Genomic DNA, 23,244 nt, shown 5'->3' on the forward strand with positions numbered 1-23,244 from the left:
AAATATTCTGTCAGCACTGGCGGGGGGAGGGGGGGGGGGGGGGTGTCAATCAGTTCAATCAAATCCTGGTTTTCCCATCCAACCTCAGTCTAGAAAGATGATGATATCACTACGGTGCCGGTACCACAGCTAAGGATGCATAATGTGAAATCATGCATCCATATTTTATTCATTTGGAAAATGTTACATCACGCATGGATAAAATTCAACAGCTGGTGGCAAATAGTGGGAAAAACGCGTTTAGAGTCGGATTAAATACGTCTGCGGGAGGGGGGGGGGGCTCTGTTGGATTTTTAGTAACCAATTGATTTACGAAAGGAAAATGACAGTCACAAAATAGAAAAGGAAGGGAGGGGGGAGACAGTCTGCGGAGACAAAAATGTGCTAAAAAAAATAAATATATGGTCCCGAGATGATCTTCCTCGATCACCGATCAGCCGCGGAGATGTGGGCTGGTGTCGAGCAGCCCGGGGGCGCGCAGCCCGGGGGCGCGCAGACGTGGTTTCTCTGTGATTCTGAGGCGGCCTTATCAGCGGCAGACAGTGATAACCATGTGAGCGCAGTGGAGCGGGCAGCGTGATGGAGCTGCATCCTCACGCCAGCGGCCATCGAGGGGGGGTAAAAAAAAAAAAAGAATCTGTCGCCACACCCATCAGAGAAAGCCTGACTCGATGGGAAAAACATCGCTTAATGTCGGTGAGGATGACATGAGCGGCAGATGAGTCACCACCCCCCAATAACGCATCCAGCTGGATGGCGGCGGCATTGATATGACGAAAAGCAACAAAAAAAAGACAGTGCGCGTGAATAACCACGGGCGATGATGGCGCGCACGTGGAGGCCAGTCCCGGAGAGGCGTTGAACGACGTGGACGCGTCTCCCCGTCAGTGCGCATGATACTGCGGCTCCACTACTATGTGCACGCTCCAACTCACCTTGAATCAGCGCACGGCGGCTCCTCCTGTCATTCGGATGCGGGGCCGTGCGGAGGGGAGCCAATACACGCCCCAAAGCCTCGGCCCAGCAGCCAATCAGCGGACAGAAGGGGCGGGCCCGTGGCTGGATTCCTCGCACTCCGTTTCACTATGCGCTCGTAAAACGGCTCCGTCTACTACGAGGACGCGGCGCTGCAGGTGCTCTGTGTCTGCGGGAGAGGGATGCGGATGGGAGGACGGGGGAGGGAAGGGATGAAGGGAAACGCCGCGGGGAAGGAAAACAGGATATGAAAAACAAGGGGGGGCTGTTTTTAAGAGCGCGTCAGGTGCAAGGTCGAATATGAGCGATTGGTCGATCGGGGCACTTTGCGTGGGGACAGCTGGTCGGCTCTAGTACTATGATTTGGTATGTGGCCGCTCTGATAGCAAGTGTGTTCAGCACCAGAGGAACGGCCGCCCAAGGTGAGTTGAAGTGCAACATATTCGGTTTCTGCTGTCCCCGTCCTGCATGATTTTTTTTATTTTATTTTTTTTATTTTATTTTGGGGGGGGGGGGGGGGTGTTAGGTCATTAACTGCAGGGTGATTTCATTCTAACAAATGGCTGCATATATATAATGTGTCACGTGGAAGGTCAGCCCTATGGCATATTGGGGAGACAGCGATGGTGTTAAAATGGGCTGAAACGTGAGACTTGGTGGTTCACCTGTCTGTGTCTCCGTCCATCGCGCCCGATCCCGATCCCGGCTCCACTGATACACCTCCGGGAGGTAAGGAGGCCTGTGCGAGGCTCATGTGTGTGCTTGATCAGCCAAACGAGCCCCGCTTCTGCTGAGTGGTGGTGGTGTGTGTGTGTGTGTGGGGGGGGGGGGGGGGGGGGGTGCATTGTATCACATGCACGAAGCTGTCTCATCCGAGTTCTCCAGAGAGGGGTGTGACCGTCTCAGCCCTCGAGATGGAACAGTAACTAAATAATGCATCGCCTCTGTTAGATCAAATACACTCTTGCTTTGATAGAGCCCGTCGCTCCATGCGTGGGATTCATATTTATGGTGAATTCCACAGTGGACGTGGTCACAGTGCTGTGTTCGATGCATCGAGTCATTACAGGCTGCAGGGCTCACCTGGTGCTGATCCAAGTGGATCACAAACGGCATTCCAGGTGCAACAAACAGCACAACATCCCCTCTCTTCCTATCTTTCCTCAGCACTCCGTATTTACTTAACCTTGCGTTCCCCCTCGCGTCCAGATGAGGGAGACATGTGCCAAGCTGTCGCCTGGTAAACGGTCTCAATGACCCCGCACTGTACCCAGCCAGAACCGGTCTCCTCAAAGGTCTGGCTCCTCCTGTGATGATGATGATGATGGTCAAAGTCCAAGCCAGGCACAATGGGACGACTTCCTTCAATAATGTAGCAAATACACGTTAGAGTTAGGGATAGAGACTCATCATCAAAGCTCTTATTATTATTTTTGAACATTTATGTGGCAAAATATATGCTGTTCAGCACTGAAGACATTATAATTAAAGATCACATATTATACTCTTTCCACAAGGTATCGCAGTTCCCAGACACTTATATGAAATATCTGTATAGCAAACAGATGCTGCAGGACAGCGTCCCTCTTTTCTGTCTCAGCTCTGTCAGAAAAGCCTACAACTAAGTTCATTGTGTGCATGCGCACAGCATCTTGTGCACGTTCGCCCTCTGTGACATCACAGGGGGCGAGATTTCTGCCAGACGCGTTCCAGTAGGTGATTACAGAACTATGCAAACGACGCAGGATTCACTTGATGGTTTATTTAACTGTTTTAGGGTTGGTAGTGACCCAAACGCACCAAAATAGTCGTGTTGAAACAGGGGAAAAATGAGTTTTTCATAATATGTCTCCTTTAAGAAATGAAGTCACAGTATGTTCAAAAATATTGTTGCTAAAGTATTGACAGTCCATGTTTTTCTAAAGAGAAGCTTGACATTTTGTGAAATTGAGCTTGTTTGATTTCTTGCCGAGAGTTAACTTGGGGAGATTAATACGAGTCTCGTATCTGTGTGTTCCACATGAAACTTCGACAAGCACATTAGCATAGCTTAGCATTAAAACTCAATATGCAATTCATCTTCATAAATCCACAGGGAAGAACTTCAACAGCCCACCAACACATTTGTTTAATCCATTCAAAACGGGCGTGTACAATAACCAGAACGTTTCTTTCAAAGAAAATGTGTGGATCAAAAAAAAAGCAAAATATGTTCTATATACATGTATATCATGCAATGCTAAATAATTGCCAGCTTCTTTTGAGCCGCATGTGCTAAGGTAACCTATCTAACAGATGAGAATCAATGCAGTTTCCCTCCTAAGCTTCAGCCGTCAGAAGCCAGTGATAAGCTTTGTCAGCTTGTGTAGTGCTTACCCTCTCCAGTGTCAGCTAATGTGATCCCATCCTGTTGGATTAGATATCACACTAACAAATGTTGGAAAGTATCTCAGCCTAATCTAACAATTATATAATGACAGAAAGGGGTTTCCAGTTTCAGATCGAGAGGTGATTGCAATTTGGCCTCATGCAGGAGAGACACTTCTGAGATCAGTAAATATGAATGGACACAAATCCCCCCAAAAAAGTCTCTAGTACATCCAGTTATTGTTAGTACAAGAGCTCTTGTGTTTGATTTAAAAGACGTTCTATGATTTAAGAAATGTAAGTGTAGACACACCTTATATATTGTGCATCTGAGGAATGACAAAATCAAACTGAAAATAAGTTGTACCGGCTGTATCAAGCACTGACAGCGTTGCCTGATAAAGGAAATGGATGCAGTAGGTCATTGAAATGACCTTCTCAATTTATAGCGCATTATTGGATAAAGAATAACGTAGTCTCTGGACACGATGGATAATGTGAGCAGCGTATTATCACTTTAGCAGGCCTCAGTTGCCATGACATTTCACCCCACGGTTATCGCATAAGATGATTAAAACCACACTGTTAAGAAAACGGAATATTTGAACAAAGCCAAAATGGCAGAGAAGATCTCTGCAAAAAAAGGTTTTAGAAGGTGTATTTGAGTATTTCATTTGATTCAGCTCATATGCAGAAGAGTTTTAATGACCTAAACCTAAACGTCAGCCATTAGAAAAATTGAGCTGTTTTAACTTGCTTTAAGAGGAGTCATCATAAAAACCTATTTCAGGTCATGTTTATATCAACTAAAACACGTCAGGCTCAGGCTTTGGGTCTTTTTTTGTTGAATTGTAACCGATTTAAAGGTATTTTCTAGGAGTCCTATATGAACTCATCTCTACAGCCCTCAAACTCATCCATCTGTTATTCAAATCAAAGCGAATTAGAAAATCCGATCGGCTGTTTGTAATGTGAACAACTGGGAACAATCGTTTGTGCTAACCAGACAGTCAGAGACGCTTTTCTTGTGCCAAGGCACCCATTGGGAAGCAACATATGGTTGGCGAGACTTTGGGTTCGTGCAACAAAGCCAAGGGTGGCTTGGCAACCAATCAGGGTGAAGCAGAGGCTCGCTGCTCGCAATAAGTCATTACCTGCCTTTAGCAAGCGTAAGGGAGAGGTGAGTTTGAAGGAGCGATGGCAGGCTGACTTCTGCGCTTGGTCGTTGTGTGTGGGTTTTTTTTTTTACCATTTGCTGAGCTGACTTTTGACCAGATGGCATCCATCTGTACTCCCCTTCTCGTGAGCCTGGAGAGCTCCCGTGCGAACCGTAGCACAGTTGTCATTAGACTTCCTCTGAAGGTGGTGCGTCTTCAGGCACGGAAACAGAGAAGCAGGTGTCAGAGCCTCCCAGCAGTGCTGAGGCATCGTCTCGCAACCGCTCCAACCGAGTCTGGAGTCCAGCTTCAGATTTTGCTTCTCTTTAGGCTTCTTTTTTTTGGGGGGGGGGGGCTGTTGGAGAGCCTGGGACAAATACCCTCGGTTTTATTTTCCGTGGGCCTGGGGAGGCCTGGTAGATTCATATTGCTGCAGCGTTAACATGTGAGCATTGCGTTACTGTTATAGTCAGTCAGGGTGGAGCTTCTTCAAAGTTTTACTTTAATATTTCATTATTACATCTACAGAACGCGTTGTGTTACATAATGTGCTGGAATTCTGAGCTCAACAGCCATTTTAGCAGCATTCTATGTCATTTCTCACCTTCTCACCGTTCTAACTATAAGTATGCATGCTTATCATATTTGCCTGACTGCTGCTACAATGTTCCTGCCAAGTTCTCCTGAAATAATTCTGTCTGATCACCTCATCTTTTTCCAGCAAACGGCACAACTTCTTCCCTCTTATGCCTTCTTTTTCACTCTCTCGATCACAATCATAAGAGGAAGTGGGCCTGCGCTCAATCTGTGGATGGCAGACTCTCGTTACTGGGCTTGTGCCAGCGCTGTCTGGTGATGCCCCGTCCCACTCCCTCGCCTCTCCCTCCCCTCACCTCTCCTCCCTCGGCTAGTTCGGTCCCAGCGGATCCTCCTTGCAAACAAAGCCTGCAGCATTCTGGGAAAGCCAGTTTTATTTTTTTTTAGATCATGTGGTTCTATTTGGACGGACTCCTCTCCCAGCCACTTTATCATCGTCTCTCTCTAAACGCTTGAACTGTTGCCCGTCATAATATGAGTAGGAAATAATATTGTGTTACTGTTACACTATAGGCAGTCCCAGTCATATGATCACATTTCACATATTCCCCTTTTATCCAGTTTTCAATTTGATCTTTTTATTCGTTGACATATCGGTACTATAAAAAAGCATGTACATTTAATCGCTCCAGTTTTCAAACGCTACAAGCAATTTTAAATCAAACATTGAATTCCAAAGTACATCTTCACCTCACGTAGCTGCTGCACGGTGTTTTCCTACCTAGCAAGAGAGGATAAAGTCTGATTTCTCCTGTTATCTGGCTTGCTGTGATTGAAAAGAGGAGGAAATAGAAATTCCCTCTCGGAGGAACTCACCTGGATTGTGAACCGTTCACCAGAACTTCAGAGTGGATGAGAGAAAATGTTCCCCTCAGAAGATCCGAGTGTGTTTTAGGATTCTGTGTTTTAGCACGGTCTCTAAGCAGATTGTCTTTATTGTAAATGTGTGACTAACAGGTCAAACCCATGAGCCCAAGGTGCCGTGGATACAGCATCGAGGAGCCAGTTTCAGTGTTGCTGTGAAATTCACTCGATTTTCATTTGCTTGGTCTCTTTTTTGCCTTCTTCACATACACACACACACGACTCCTGAATGGCCACAGTTATCCTTTGTTCTTACTTCTTGTCTGGTTTTGCCTTCTTTAATTTATATCAGCTCATACAGTACGATGTGTATTAATTGTAAACCCCTTTCCTCTGTCTTCTCTGTGTTTCTTGTATTTACCTTTGTGTCTTTGTTCTCTCCTTATTGACGAAGCTGCTTTAAAAACTTTAAGCTCTGCAAACTGGCAATTACTTCACACTGAAATAAGCAGAATTACAGCAAAGCTACCCTGGGGAGAAGAGTAGTTTGGTTGAAAGAACTTTGTAATAGAATTAATTAAACTGACAATTAACATGAGATATGAGCTGAGTTTACAGCAAAAAAGCAGAGTTCCTAAGTCAGTTTGTCTATGAGTATACCTACCAATCTATCTATCAATCTATCCGTCTGTCCGTCCTTCCCGCTCAATGCAATTCCAAGTAATGCATAAAAACATACAAAATAATATACCAAGAGATGAGGGATTGTTAAAAGCCAGAAATTAGAATACAGTAATCAATCAATCAATCAATCAAATCTTTATTTGCAGACACAATGGTCCAATTAAAAAGCACACATAACATTTACAACATATACAACGTTTACATAGTAAACACAGTAATCCTATAATAACATCAGGTACCAATGACACCAAATACCTGAGTTAAACTTCACAGCACTTATAAAACTATCATAAAACGCATGCATGAGTAAATTAATAATTAAGGCTAAATTAAGTGATACAAATAAAAGTAAGTATAAGAATCCTTCTAATTTATTGGAACTCTGAAATAAATAGCTCATTAAACCAGCTCTTAAAGCATGACTGACTGTTTGTTTCACAATTAAGGAGTATAGAAACTAAAAGTTGTTTCAGCCTCCACAGTTCTGATTCTGGGAACAGTAAGTAAACCCGTCCCAGAGGACCTGTGGGGTCTGGATACCATGTAACATAAAAGTAAACTAGAATGAACAATCAGAGATCGCAGACCCTCGCCTCCTGTGAGACAGTAAACAGGGCTTCCGGATCAGAGGGGCCAAACCTGCTCTAGCTTGCTTCTCCGGAACGGGACGAGATACAACTACAACTGTAACATATATGAAACTTGAATTAACTATGAGTGTGCTCACCAAATTTGAAGTCGCTAGCTCCAAAATTGAGGTCAGGATGGACTCCTGAAAAATGTCGATTTTAGAATGAAAATTAACTCTCAGATCTGGATTGTGATCCGGATCCGGCCGAAATTAGTCATGGTCACAGACCTTTAAGGAGTACTTATGTGTGATATTTTTCAGATCCATACCGCCATGCGTTTTGAAGAAATTAAGAAAACTGTCAGTATAATGTAATCTCTGCCGTCTTAGTGTTGGGGAGGAAACTGGTCGCAGTGTTCTGGATGAGTTGCAGCACCCTAATCGATTTTTCTGACCGCCTATAAAGGTATCCTAAAAATAACCTTGCTGACAATAGATTTTAGAGTGAATGTAGATAGTCAAGTAGAAATACTGGAATACATGGTTACGTGTCATCTGTATAACTATTGTAATATATTTCATAATAATCTGTGCAAGCAGTAGTTAATGTATTTTGAAAAGAAGTCAGCCAAATATGGACCCTTGGGGAATGCCACTTCTTTTATAATCATCAATAAACAAAGTAGTTTTCATTTCAATATAATTTGGTCCAATTCAACACCATGTCAGAACGTAACATCTACTTGTCCAGTTTGTCAAAGAATTTGACAACAAATGTGCAGATATTTTAAATCACATTGTGTCTGGAGGTTCAGCAAATTCATCAATAATATTCATGACTCTGGAACTGAAAGTGTACAAATGGTCATAAAGAAGGAACTTCAAGTAGCGCTTGTGTAGGTTTAAAACCATGGTTGAATAAAGTGTTTTGTCTGATGTGGCATTTTCTGATTTTCTCTATTTTAATTCTGCATTTGTCAGCAGACATGAAAACACTGTAATGACCTGAAAGAACAACACCATTTACTTCTACTTAACAAACATTGAGACCTTTCGAAATACACGTATACAGTATATAAAAAACTGCATTGAGCAATGAAAATCATCACTCATTTGCAAAATCATATCCATTCTACACATGAGGAAATTAATTTAGTTTAACTGTATGAAATATTGTGCTAGTGTTGCTCTGCACTACAAAATCCAAGTCCTGCTGCTTGCTCTTGAAGTGTGTCTTATTGAAGGTCTTGGTTCTATTTTTTCACAACATTGTAACGACTGTCATAACATTTTGTCAGGTCTACTTTACCACATTATTGCCCCCAAAATATCCTTGAGAGTCTATTTACTACACGAATCTATGATAATTCTGGAAAGAACAGTGTTGCGTGCATTTCGTGCGGGAGCCATTTTCAGCCAAAGCTACTTGAAAAATTCTCTGAGTTGAAATCTCTTGTGGAATTAACCCAGCGTGCCCCCACTGTTCTGCTGAGATGATTCAATTGCTGCTCTGCACAGCTGTTTATTGACCTCCAGCAGATGCTCCTTATTGGTTTATGGTTTGGCTACATCACGCTGTGTGTATCAGTAAACATTTTCTTTGGCTGCTTTGTTCGGTTACCATAGACCTCTACTATTTAAATACATTGCCAAAAATATATTAACATTTCTTATGAGTTATAAAATCCATTTTGTTTACAACATAAATTGATGCATGGTGGCCGGCATGTTTTTTTGCATGCGCAATGCATTCTGGGTTGATAACATCAAATGGTTGCAGCCCTAGCGACACACAGCGAACATAACAAATGGACTGTACTTATATTAATTGATTATTTCACTCGATTAGTCAAGTAATTGGATACAAATACATTCACATGTTTCAGAATATTATTAAGAGGTATAAAACAAACAAACAAACAAATGTTAATGCTTGCAATCATATTTATTTTTGACTGCACACCCATTAGCATTAAGATTACACATTAATTTCACAAGAAGGAAACAAGCTTTGCTTAAGTTCCAGGATGGTACACCGCAGTAGTTTATGGGTCATTTTAATATGCAACACTAATTACAATACGAATCCTCGAGGCAACAGAATTCGAAGCTTTTTCCTTATCGAATCATTCAATTTAATCGATGAATCGTTGCAGCACGAATATATTAATTCACTCACCAAAAATCCCAGTCATATAGCGGTCCGACATGCACTATCATGCAAAATGTCTTCTGGATCTAATCCGAAATGAGGAAAAAAGATTTAATTTTAACATTGAAAACCTCATTAATGGTTTCAAAAATCAGTTAAAAATAAAATAAAAAATAAAGCAGGAATTCAGAACCCCCCGGAACCTGGAACTCTCTTGCTGTGAGACAACAGCGCTACCTATTGTGTCACCGTGCTGCCCACATGCCAGACAGCCAACTGACTGCTAAACTTATATAAAGTTGTAATTTATAGACCACTGGCACCAGTGAATATGGCTGACAAATAGACAATGGGAGTTTAAGAAAGGAATGTTTTACAGTGCAATTAATCTTGAAAATAATCAGCAAGTGAATCAGTAATGAAAAATGGACTAACTCCTTGTCGCATTGCTTGTTTAACCTTTTCTAAACAATGAGGAATTATTCCTCCTCTAGTTTGCTATTGTACATGAAGAGGCACGTCGTGCGGACGATTTATTTGACAAGCGACTGAACTGTTACGCTTCAGGAATTCACGATCATAGCAGTAAATCCACTTTATGCCAAGGATAGATGCATAAAACATATTGGTCAGCTGGATTTATAAACTGCCAGATTGATGCACCGTGGCTCTTACTGAATACATTTCTACCTCGGGGGTATCGTCGAGTTTCATCCATGACTCTGCAACTTCAGCTCAGTTTGACTGACGTTTACACCGCAAAGCAATCTTGAATTGTATTGGTCTCTCAAGTGTATTGATCCCTTTCTATCTGCAGTATTGTTTCTTTGGAAGATCTTAAGCAATGCCTCTTGTAAAACATTTATGTCCTCTCCAGAGGATAAATATTTTCCTGTTTGCTCACTGAATCTCCATTAAGGGAATGAAAACGGCACAAGCAGAGACCATGCAAGCTTGTTCTGATTGCTCAGTCTTAAGGATCTTGTAAAGTCATTGGGAAATGACCAGCCCTTTGATGTATTATCTCAGGGCTTTAAACTTGACTCGTCATCAAATATGTGCTCTTGGTACTTCTCAAAACAATACCAGACAGAATCCTGAGTGTCTGAACTGCTGCAACCAGAACCTGCAGACAAAACTATGGCTTTCAGCAGCACGCAGTGGTTCGAGCCTGTACTTCAGGTCATGTGAATCTACTTACTCAAATCAAACAATATGCCCACTGTGATTTTTTTTTTTTTTTTTTTTAAATGGCTGTGAGCCAGATCACTGGCTCTTTTCTTCTGAAGAACATTGAGCATGTGGGCTGAACCCAAAAGCCAAAACAAGGACACTTAAAGCTTTACCAGGTGTTTTCCAGTGAATACCATCTTAACTACGGTATAACATTTGCTTTTGAATGTTAGTTAATAATAGGCATATTCTAGTGTCGTGAAGCTGAATAGGTGGTGTAGTGGGTAGCACACTTGACTCCCGTCCAGAAGGTCCCGGGTTTGAAATCAAGGCGTGCAGCAAACAGATTTTTTTTTAACAAGAATTTGAGGTTTGTTGTTTGGTCCTCCTGTATTGGATCAGCTGATTGAGCCAGTCGGCTTAAGACGCACGATCTCCAGTCGTTCTTCGCCTCTGCTCTTTGTGATAATGCTTGAGAGAGACTGATATTGGCTGTGAGAGGTATTGCGTGTGCGACACTGGATTTTGGTTCACGTGGCTGCCCATTCTAGTTCACTCGATTCATGTCACTGTGTGTAGTTAATGGTAAGAAGTAGTGATGGGTTCATTTCTCAAAGCTTCACGAAACCACTTACTGCACAAGTGTATAATGACAGGCAGCTGTATCTGAACCACATTATGTGTGATGCATTGAATGTCTGTTGGGAATGAATATGAATTACAAAAAATGTATGTCAAAAACATTTCGGTACATAAATTATCACATATGTGTATAATACATTTATCCATGTATTCTGTGAGCTTGAATTTTTCCAAAATGGTAATATAATATAGCAGGTTGCGCAATGTCTGTCTGAAACTATATAAACGCTATCCAAACTCCAGTATCCGAACTCTCCAAGCTCTATCCAAACTCTCAACTGACCGCAACTCTCCTTCAACAACCCACATTTTGAATGGAGCCTGATAATATTTGCAAAGACCATTATTATCCATCAACATTATTATTTTTGGTTGCAAATCTTTTCTGTGTTTGCAAATCCATTTTTGTTTGATTGCATGAAAAGAAACAAGTTTCTCTCCATAAATTTCCCCATTTTTAAAAAGTTTAATTTGATTAAAAGTGATCTGTTTAAGTCCAGAATCTGTGCTGTTTGAAAGGAATGAAGTGGATTAAATGACAGAATGATGCAGATTAAACTGGTAAACACAACCACAAAGTCATGCATATGGCCTTTAGAAAATATTTCAGTTTTAATTCCAGTGCATTCAGTTGTAGGAGAAGCAGAAAAGCATCCCGAATAACAATGAATGCTACGTCAGCCCATAATACCTGGATGTCCCAATCTTTTTGACCCTTTTGTAACAGCCCTGCTAATGAAAGTGTTAAGTTATTCAGATGGTGCTTCTCTGGAGTGATACATCAGCACGTCCCCTGATCCCTGAAGTGATTCCCCCCCCCGGGGCGAGGGTGCGTGGTCATGCTTGATCTGACAGTGGAGACGCAACCGGTTCAATAAAAGCGGGGGGTGGCAGGTGGAGGAAATCCATTCCCAAAGTGAGCATTTTGTAGAAGCAGGTCTGCCGACCTTCCAGTTATCTGACAGGCGAACACTCGCCAGCATGCCTGGACCCTTTGTGGCTGAACGCCAGGCCCTGGTAGCGCTCCTAGCAAAGCCTATCTGAGCAGCAGGCAGCTTTACAGGACAGTATGGCACCGCCGGCCAACGCTCGCCAACAGATGCAGGCGGCGGATGATGAAAGGCTGTTCTATGGAGGGATGAGGAAAGATCTCTGTGTTGTTTCTGCGGTGTAGTCCATGTAGCAATATGTAGTTTTAATTTGTCTATCCATCTATTTTTCCACTTTGCTGGTCAAGGGAGTGGCTGCAGCCTATCCCATTTTGCAATGGACGAGAGGCGGGGGGTGCACACCCCGAATGCGTCGCCAGCGCATCACAGAGTTTTAAATCATTTTGCCATTATTTACTTTTAATGTTTACACAGTAGTCTTGGTTGACTTTGCAGTTCTTCCGCTTGTCCTGCTGGAGTCGTGCATGGATTTGGACTTGTGTGTGTGTGTGTGTGTGTGTGTGTTGTTCTCTTGCACGTCATCCTGAGACAAGCCCTGCACGTTTACTAATGGGCCGCTTCTCTTGCCTGTCAGGTGCCCACGGAGTGAGAGAGGAGCCCCGGTTTGTGACGGCGCGTGCAGGTGAGAGCGTGATCCTGGGGTGTGACGCGTCCCCTCCCCTGGATGGCCAGCAGCCTTCCTATGTGGTGGAGTGGTTCAAGTTCGGAGTGCCTATTCCCTTCTTCATCAACTTCCGCTTCTACCCTCCACATGTGGATCCAGAATACACTGGTAAGATGTCTGCTTGTGGCCAAAATATGGCAAATTAATCCAGCAAATAAAATAATGCAGTTTGATTGATAGTTTTTATGGGACTGCTGCACTTCACCTTTCTGCATAAGAGCTACAAAGGTAGTGGCGATCACTGGTCTTCTTTAAGCTAACAGTATAGTCAAGCTGACACTTTATGAGTGCAGCACAAATGTGGGACCTTTAAAAAGCCAGCTTGTGCTAGTAGACAGCTAAATCAGGAAAGAAAATGTGGATTTAGCTGCATGGCCCAGGAGCTCCCGTGCCTCCCAGCAGTGGGTGGCTTAAACCGTGTTGCAGGGAAGGTAAGTGATTGTTATTACCATGTTTCGTTGCAAAGTGCTGGTCGGTACCATATCTAAAATGTCACGCCATACACCAATGCTTTTGTGTTATACTTTAGACGTCTGTGCAGAACACCGACTTGCTAATAAGACCACACCCTGGAACGGTGTTAGTGCAGACAGTGCAAAAAAAAAGTGGACAGTAAAGAGAGAGGCCGTTAATTCTGCACTCCCACATGATCTCTGTGCAACAAGGGCTAATCAGTTAGAAGCATCTTGGCATGAAACAGGACCTGGGTGGATGGATGGGTGGATGGATTAGCTTGGCACTGGAACCAGGGAGAACCAGCTGCATGCATGCACCTCTGAACCGCACTAATCTAACATCAGTACCTGTTCAGTCTGTGCTAATTAGTGAGCTTTAGTTATGCTGTAGCTTTTGTAATGTTTCCTCACAGCCAGGCTTGATTCGTCCTGGTTTTAGATTCATATTCATTATTCCGACATTGATTTTCTAATCAATACTGTAAAAGATAAAAGCTCCCATAAGCCCTATTCCTCTGAAAAACTACAGGAAAGGAAATAACCTTGTTGTAATGGAACAATCACATTCATAAACACTCGTCATTTTCTGCTGCTGTGTGTAATCTGTCTTATTTCCCTATAACAGAGAGTAGCGTGTCTCTGTGGTTAATACACTGCGTCTTTGTCAGCCCTTCATCTCAGTGGAAATAGCAGCCTCACATAAACCGGGCACATGCATATCCGCAATCATTCTGTAAACCATTAAATCATCATGTAATGTTACAGCGCTGAGAGACTGAAAGCATCACGGCATCATGAAACCAAAGGGAGGAGGTGGAGTCGTACTACAGGCTGCTGGGGCAGTTCACTGTTTACTGTCACCTCTCGACTAGCAGCAGGGGCCAAAGGAATGGTGCTTCCGACAGCACCACACTCCACTCTGCTCACTGGGGCTTTAGTGGGCCTCTGCGGTGTAGTGTCAAATCCACGGTGGGGGGGGTCGTGAGCAGATGCGGTGGGAATATGGCCAGTCTCATTGCACAGATTAAAGTTTGTTCTGGGGACTGCGTGTGCATGGTGAGAACATTACCACGATGCTGGACTGGACTTTATTTGGGATGAATCCATGAATTGTTTTCTCTCACTATGAATGAAATTCATAAAAAAGTCTCTAAATGTAAGATTATTCCATCGCACAGCTGCTGCTAAATCAGAGCAGATAATCCACGGATGCTGTACTCACTGTGAAGAGAATAGTTTGGTTGTGTGTGCAGTAACACAGATTGCAGCTTTTAACTCGAGTGAAGCCATCATTTTGTCCAGGCTTGTAATTCAGACGTGCAGCTCAGGATTTTTTTTTTAGTTCAGATCATTGTACTTGGTAAAAAGCTATTAGAGAACATCCTGTGTAGAAATACTATACAGCAGATATGTATGTGATGCATTACTGGCCTATGTCCTACACGATTCTATGGTGCTCTTCTTATCAGAGTAAGGTGTAAGCCATGATGTGGACCTGCAGAATAATGGAGGAACCAGGGCTTTTTATGGCTTTGCTATTTGCTTTATTCCTCTAGACTGTAGTAGCAGTAGCAGCTACAATATCTCCAACTTAGAAAAGGGAGGCCCAGGAGACCCAGGTTCAGATCTAAGATCAGACCTTCCTGCTGGCTCTCATGCACATTTTCCTTTTGGAATCAAGTGCTTTCTTTTTAGTTCTCAGTTAAACCATCCCTGATTTTGACCTACTTCCTGTCCATTTTTTCCCCCCTCTCACTTACTGTAGTTCTTCTCTCACTCTTTCTGTCCTCTTCCTCTTCACTCCCCCCTTTGCCGTTAGAAAATGACATCTGACTATCTGAAACAAAGCAAACAGGAGGTTGGATAGGTTGCATTTGATAGCAGTTTGTCAGTATCCTGCCTCGTAATGGGAATCACCGTGGTCAAAGCATGATCTGACTTGATGTCCAAACTGTGTTGCCATTAAATTCATAGTATTTATCACAGAATTGTTTCTAACTTTTAATGTATTATTATTTGCACCACTGAGAGATGAATAAGTTGATAAAATTGCCCACTTAATTTCCTTCCTTATTTCTTTGATTGCCAGATAACTGATTTTAATAACAATTTGTGCAGTGGAGGACCTTCATCCATCCATTAACAGCCACTTATCCACCTTGCTGGATCCTATCCCAGCTGACTATGGGTGAGAGGAGCGGTACACCCTGGATGAGATGCCAGCTTAGCAGGCAAAGCCTTAGTTTTAAAATAAAATAGTTTTACTTTTTAGTCACTTTGTTCGGAGTTAATTATATTAATGGTAATGTAATCAAAGCGTAGATATCCAGCTTTATGTTTACCTTCTTTAAGCACAGCTCTTTCAGGCTTGGAGTTGTCGCCATGTCTGCCAACTTTGTCCCTTTTAGTGTTTCTTCTTCAAAGCTGTCACATCTGACGTAGCGCGCGATGTGATCTGAGCAAGGCGTCGGCTCCGTTCACAGTCGACAGACGTCTGCGCTGTGTAAGTGGCGTGCTGCCCTGGAGGCCGGTGCTGATGTAGCTACGCTGCTGTTAACTCTGTTTACAGCAGCAGCCTCTCACTCTCTGACAAATGGAGACAGAGGTTGATCCCTTCACGCCAACGCCCACCCCCTCAGTCAGCACTTCAATGTCCAGGCAAAAATAGACCTGACTTTTCAAAGACAACTTACCTTTTTTTTTTAAACTGCAAGCCTGCAATCCCTGCTCTTCTCTCTTCCACTTTGCTGCATTGATTTTCTGCTCACACAAAAAAAAGTCCGTTTTCCCACCCCAACGACGGCAGCAAGCGAACGATTAGGGAATCTGTCTGTTGCATTTATACACGTTGCTGCTAGAGCAATTCATCCCACAATCAGCATCAGTGCAGCGACTGTCAATCTACAGTTAAAGGAACCAGAGCTACAGAACAGCTGCAGATAAAAGTCTGTAAAAAGGCCCCGTCTGAGGGACCGTTTCAGTCTGTCAGAGGCAGCCATGTGAGCAGCGGGCTGGTGGCTCCAAGACAGACGGCTTAGCAGCTGAAGATTTCGCCAGGCCTGGTTTTCTGAACTTCTCTCATCCCTTGTGATTTCCTCCTTTTAGAATTCCAATTTATCCACAGCCTTCGAGTGAAAAAAAAAAGCAGTGGAGATGTTTTATAAGTAATAGATTAATTCTATGAAGTAGAAGGCTGACCTTTTTTTTTTTATTCCACAGTCACACTAAATACTTAATTTTAATCCATCTGAAAACATGGCTGCCAGGTAGTTTTATGGATACAACTAATAAAGCTCGGTAGATGGTGGGTTCAGGACTATGTTTACCTGCTGGCTCGCAGAGACGAGATGAGGAGATGGATATACAGTTTTTTATAGAGTAATACCTTGACATACGGGTACAATTTGTTCCTAGACTGAGTTCATAACTCAAATCATTTGTATGTTAAATCAATTCTTCCCTTATAAAATAACTGAAAACAATTTAATCTGTTCTGGCCCTCTATAAACACCCAAATCAACACTAATAACAATGGAAAACAACGTTTTTAATTGACACACACACATATGAGAGAGACTAATTGAGTGTTGTTCTTTTTTTGTCCCCTCTGTCCCCAGGAAGAGCCACTCTTCATGGGAAGGCCTCCCTGCAGATTAACCCGGCGCGCTCTGAGGACCAGGGCTGGTATGAGTGCAGGGTCCTGATGCTGGAGCAACAGTACGACACCTTCCACAATGGCAGCTGGGTGCACCTCACAGTAAATGGTGAGCTGCCTGATCTGGAGCATAGATGCTAGAGCCTATGGAGATGAGAAAGCGCAATATGAAATCAACCATGCATCCAGAGGGCATTTTAGGTACTATGTCTCAGTCATCTCACGGTTAAAAGCACAAGCAGGCACAAGCTTCTTCTCTACATGGAGTTTGATCACATCATTTATTTCTCAAATGTTTTTTTAATTTCCGTTCAGCTATCTTTGCATGCATTCGGTTTATAATGACAGGTGCCTTTATGTACTCTGTCTTTAGCATCTTTTTTTTCCTTTTTCTCATCCATAATTTAGTTTTAAGGAATTTAGTGAATCATCAAGCCTTGATTCAAGATGATTGATTCATCATTTCTATTTTGTGGTTTCAGCCTCTGCTTTGTTCCCAATGATCTCTTACTTTCTAGGTCTTTGTAAATATATGTGGGCTAGTTGGACACGAGGAGACAATGCTGCTGCAAAATTATGTCATTTTTACCCCTTCTTGTCATTACAATTTTATATAAACAGTATATTTGAAAATATTACAATATTCTGACTGATTTTAATGTGACAACATTTCTTGCTTGGAGCACTTTAATATATAGACTCAAATTGATGATGTGATCTTGTCTTGTGCGGTTCATGTATTATTTGGTGCTAAAGAAAAATAAAGACACTAATTGTAAGTTTCCAGCCTAAAAACATCTCATCAGTTACTGATCCTGCGTAACAAAATGCAGAGTCCCTCCCTGATCTAGTTGTCTACCATTGATGGCTTCCTGCACAAATGAATAAGTGAAGGTTAGGCGCTCTTTTACTTTCAGATCATTCCTGCAACTCCTTGAAAAGGCCTTGAGTATAAAGGGATGAGTGGCCGGCTAGGGGCGGGGAATTGATTCTGTCCTGTTTAAGGTGGTTCCATCAGGGATTGACTGTGATAGTCTGAGACCTATAAAACTGATGACCGGGCAGAAAACAAATCTGCACCTTTGCATTTCCCAGGAATGTCCCGGTTGCTTAGAGAAACCTATGTGAGGTGCATCGTTGCAGAGAGAAAATCATGCCTATGTGTATTTAGCCCCTCTATCTGTTTTCAGAAAAGTGTTTTAAAAATATTATTTTTTAAAGAGAAATCAAGTATATTCTTTCTGCAACACAACTTTAATTTAATTCTCTGCAACTGGTTAATATCAGCAGGTGTTTTGTTCCTGGTTAATATCAGCAGGTGTTTAAGGAGAACAGTTCTCTTCTTCTTCTTCCTCATCCACCACACTTACATCAACTCTGCGTTTGCACATGAATGAGTGAGATCTCCGTCTGCTGGCTGAAGCCTCCGCTGCAGTGTGAATAGGTCAACCTCACCTGCACGCCTCTCGTGCTGCTTGTTAGAGCATCTGAGGGAATCGTGTGCGTTTTGTTGCGTATGCATGCCGCCCCTCTGTAGTCTTCTTAAAGTCAACTTCTTCATTCCTCCCTCCCTCCCTCACTGTTCTGCAGCCCTCCCCTCCTATCAGTCCTTGGAACCGAAGCTGAGCTCCTAGGGCTGCAGCAGAACTAATAATATCCCTGAATGTCATGTGTATTTTGCATATTAAGTGATGGCATTCTATGCAACCTCATGCCAGTCGACATTCAGAGATACAGAGAGCCTGGGAGGTGTAGTGGTACAGCCAGTCGTTTTCCTTGGGTGGCTATTTGAATATATAGACAGACGTTCATGGAAAACAAAAGCAGCAGTTGTTCCAGGGTCTAGATATCTAAAAAGGGAATTCCTATGAAGACTTTATACTACTGCTGTCCTCTAAATGGGTGTCTGTGAGGGAAGCAGGTGCCATTTTTGTCTGGCCTCCGCACAGACACCACAGGCACCCATTTCCTTTGGCTGTTGGTATTTGCATACATTACTCCTTTGAGTTCCTGTTTATTGGCCTTCATTTCCTGCCAAGCGGACAGGGGAATTTGTGCCCACTCAGTGGCAGGTGTCAGATGGCAAGGCCTCCTGCCCCAAAAAAAGACACTAAGGACACTCTCTCTCTGTGTGCCGCCGTCCCATCCTCTCCTCTCGCTCATCTGTTCTCTCCTGTCGTTCCCCTCTCTTCGCCCTTCATCTTTGGTGAGGTTCTATAGAGATCAAAAAAACACCAGTGGACATGCACTTTCACTCGTCTCTTTGTTAAACGTCTACACGAAGCACAATGGAACTCATCCTGCCATATGTGAAAAAGCTTATTTTGAAATGACAGCATAAAAAGAGACATACATTCAGCATGCATGTAATCAGTGTAATGTTCAGGTCATGACTTTTCTTTACCAAACTGTACATTTAAATTCAATGATGATAATTAGTTTTTCCTTTTTATATGTTTTGATTTTTTGTTGTGTTTTTCCATTTGTAAACTGATCTTCCCCATAGCATATATCCAAAATAACATGAACTGCCCATTTAACCAGTGGATGATCATGTACTGATGGTTTTGTACTGGTTGAGGAGGTCTTATGTCAGTCTCTGATGTGTTATGGTTCATTGAACCATAGGAAGGATGTGAGAAAACACTAAACATGTTTTTTTCCCTTCTTTTTTATATAAAGGCTTTATGGGTTATTCTAATCTGACCATAATAGAATTGTGGCTCAGTGAGGAAATGGTTAATGAACTGCACGTATATAGCGCTTTACAAAGCCTCGCATTCACCCATTCAAACACTGCGACTGCTTCCGTCAAAGGCACTGCCAGGCCCACTGGGAGCGATTAACCCACCGACACTTCGACATGTGGACAATCGGAGGCGAGATCCGAACCGCTGACCTATTGGTCATTGGACGTCGCGCTCTACCAACTGAGCCACAGCCGCACAGGAAGTCAGTGTCCTTTTATTAATTGCAATAAACATCAGTCTCCTGTTTTTCATCTCTCCTGAACAGTTTCTACTCAAACATGAGTTACACATTCGAGACTAATGAAGAACGCGTACTTTATGTAGTTTTATTCTCCCAGGAGCAGAGACAAGAAAAGACTAAATTGAGGGAATACAATGATGCAGATGCTCACAGTTGGAGAACAAATTACAGCGAATGCATCCAGGCCGTCTGTTGATCAGCTGTACGGTCTACAAAGGAAAGCGGCAGCAGAACAGGATCTTCAAATGTTTTTTATGATGCAAAGTTAGAGTAAGTATAGGGCGACACAGCGATGCTTCTTGGTGGAGTAACTCCCTGTCTTCCGAGCTGCAGTGACGCTTCCACCATGATGAGCTGTACCCGATGGTGTGAAACAGCTCCTAACATAGCAGCCGTTCTCGCCGCCATGTGTTCCACCTACTTCCTGTCAATCTATGATTGGTCCCCTGAGAAGGAGTTTGTGTTGTCAAAATGAAGGCGCCGGCACCACAATGTAAAGTCCCTAATTACAAGTGAACTTCAATGCTGAGAATTCCTAAATCAGCTAAATGCATATAGAGGATTAAAGGAAATTATATACTGATTGATATTTATTTATTGGCTTCCTTTATTTCCTTTATTAGGCCAGACAAGCCAACGTGGATTTGATGAGATGGTTTCGTCTATTCAAAGTTGCAATTAGCTTGTAACTAAAGTTGTCAGACAGATGTTTGCTGTTCTTAATGTGGCAGAACACAGAAATACTCCAGTAGAGTAGAAGCAAAATTAGAATTACACACATTGTTTGCTCAAGCAGACACAATTACCTGTGTAAAATAGCTACCGATAGCTATCTCGTGGATACTGTCTTTTTTGTGCAAAAGGTGAGCATCATGAAGTGTTTGTATAACAGTAAAGTTGGAATACCTAATTAAACGATTACTGCCATTCAATGATGTATTCAGTTGGAATGTCAATGTAGAACTTAAGCAGAGAAAAACAAAGTGGATCGTCATCATTTAGGTAGATAATCTTCAGGAAAGCATTTAATGGTGCAAAATAAAAAGGATCGACTCAATTGACAAGACCTTCGAAAATGCAAATATAAAGACATTTCTGTTAAAAATGTAGTGCGCAAGCAGAAAAATTAACTCTCAAGTTAAGGTACCTGTAAACTCCCCTTAAATACAGTAAGGTACAGTACCAAACCAGTCAGATCGCTGAGAACCAGACATCTCATTCTGCCGCTCAAGCCCACACTGAACTGCAGACGGTTTCCCCTTCATAAATAAAATCATGTCCAGCGATCCATTTAGTGTCGTAAACACACGATACGAGCGTGACATAAGCAAACCAGTCGTGCATGATGTCGGGGCCTCGATTAATCCACTGCAGGATACAATGCAGTGAGCGTCGGAGACGGAGAGGCCGGCGTGGACAGGCAGACGCCTAAATGTGCTAATGAGGTGATTTGTTTACTCCATGCCAGGTGCTTGTGTGCAGTCGGAAGCATGGCAGCACTCCCAGCGGCGAGCGGTGACCCACTTGTGTGGCGGGCCTTTAAACACACTGCCTCTATTTATAATCAAAATATCATGTTGAAACGCTGGAAGCAGCTGTCTGAGGAAGCTGCAGCAGATTGGCCTGCAGTAGATGGTGAAGAGCTCCCTCGTGGCTCCTGGCGAGGCTCAGAAGCATCAGGTGGAGGCGCAGTGATGTTGCTAAGTGGTTTCTTAAGCTTTTCTAGAGTCTGGCAGCTTCAGGAAAATGTGGCAACACCACTTTCTTTCTTTTTTTTTTCTCCAAGACTGTTCTTTTCCCAAGAGACCATCCTGCCTCATTTGTCAAACGCACAATTGTTCCATGCATTGTAGGAATGGGCCAGAACCATGGATTTGAAGAGTTGAAAAGTGCCAGTCAGCTGTTTTTTTTTGTCCCTTTGATCAAGGATGGTGCTGCAACAAAAGAACCCTCTGGGACTTTAAAAGCACTTTCCTCCTGCCCATCAGTTTGCAAATTTGTATTTTCAAAGTGTGGAGATTTATGAAAAACTTTACCAAATTCTGCCGAGGTGCCCTTGACCCCCCCCCCCCCCCCAACTGCTCCGGGTGCGCCGATCATGGCGGAGCCTTCACCCTATTCCCTCTCCTCTGACGTTGCTCATCACAGAGCTGCTATCATGGCTGCAAATACAAATGTGAACCCAGCCGTTCAAACTGAAGTGGACATTTCTGAGGACAGTGGAAATGACATGTGTCCAAATGTTTCGTTTTGCTCTCCTTCACAGCCCCGCCTTCCTTCACAGCGACGCCACCACAATATGTGGAAGCAAAGGAAGGGGGAAGCACTCTGCTTAGCTGCTCTGCCCAGGGAAATCCAAAACCAACCATCAGCTGGCTGCGGGAAGGGGAGGAGCTTGCAACCAACGCAAAATACTCGGTAAGAACGGCAGTGCTGGTTTTACAACCCTCAATATGTAAGATGCACTCTGCAAACCACTATGGAAACAGAATCTGATTTCAAATGAAAACAGTACAAGGACAATATATCTCGTGTTGTGCCTCATCACCGCTTCACTTTTTACTGATTCCTTCTTCCGTATCCGTGATCTTCAAAACACTTTTCCAAGACACTTCCATATCCAGTTGTCTGTGTCCGCATTTGAAGTGGAGAAAGGAAAAAGCCAAGGGGGCCAGGTTAGAGACCAAGCTTAAACTCAGTGCTTTGAACAGTGTGACCCATCAGGTCCTGGAACAATCTACAAAATCCACTCAATCAACCAGCCCTGTAACCAGTCACAGCCGAGCGTGAGGCATTAAACGCACCGACGACACCCGTGTAGTCCCTTGATGAAAAGACTGTTCATCTTGAATCACTTAGACAATGCTAAAAACAGCCGCTGGCATCACAGCTCACGTCTCTGAGCAGTTATTCTCTGACGATGCATCATTTGTGTTCCTGTGGATAAACTCCCAAAGTAGACGGACGACACGATTATTTCTGGCACCACCTCAGCGTGATGTAATGGCAGCGAAATGTCTCACTTACACTCACATACACAATCAGCTGTAAAGGTTCGCGGCGTTAGCTGCACAGAATACGAGACATTTAACACGCCGCTGCGTTACGGATGACTCACAGACACTGAGAGCATCGACGGATGATAATGCACAGAGACCTTTGCTACCACAAAGCGTCATCGCCACCTGCTCATCTAGTGAAACTGGAGCGAGCGCTTCAAATGCAACATCTTCACTGTCGTCATCGTCAGGAATCGTTCTCCCAAAAGAAGGAATCTGAAGTAGGGCAGGTCAAGGTAAGCAGCAAATGGAATCACAGCAGCTTATTATAAACAGTTCTGAAGGAACTCTTGGGCCAAGCAAGTGCAGGAACACTTCAGGAGCACTTTTAAACTGCTTAGAATAGTT

General features: G+C 43.1%; 1 protein-coding gene across 1 annotated transcript in view; it reads left to right on the forward strand.

Annotated features, from left to right (window-relative positions):
• The first annotated feature begins 1,333 nt into the window (after positions 1 to 1,333).
• LOC137915173 (protein turtle homolog B-like) overlaps positions 1,334 to 23,244 on the forward strand; it is a 44,691-nt gene continuing 22,780 nt past the window's right edge. The window contains exons 1-4 of the mRNA XM_068758616.1: positions 1,334 to 1,397; positions 12,647 to 12,844; positions 16,809 to 16,955; positions 22,104 to 22,255. Coding sequence (XP_068614717.1) covers positions 1,334 to 1,397; positions 12,647 to 12,844; positions 16,809 to 16,955; positions 22,104 to 22,255 — 561 coding nt within the window. The remainder of the gene's footprint in view (positions 1,398 to 12,646; positions 12,845 to 16,808; positions 16,956 to 22,103; positions 22,256 to 23,244) is intronic.

The sequence above is a fragment of the Brachionichthys hirsutus genome, unplaced genomic scaffold (assembly GCF_040956055.1).
Source record: "Brachionichthys hirsutus isolate HB-005 unplaced genomic scaffold, CSIRO-AGI_Bhir_v1 contig_989, whole genome shotgun sequence".
Classification (NCBI taxonomy): Eukaryota; Metazoa; Chordata; class Actinopteri; order Lophiiformes; family Brachionichthyidae; genus Brachionichthys; species Brachionichthys hirsutus.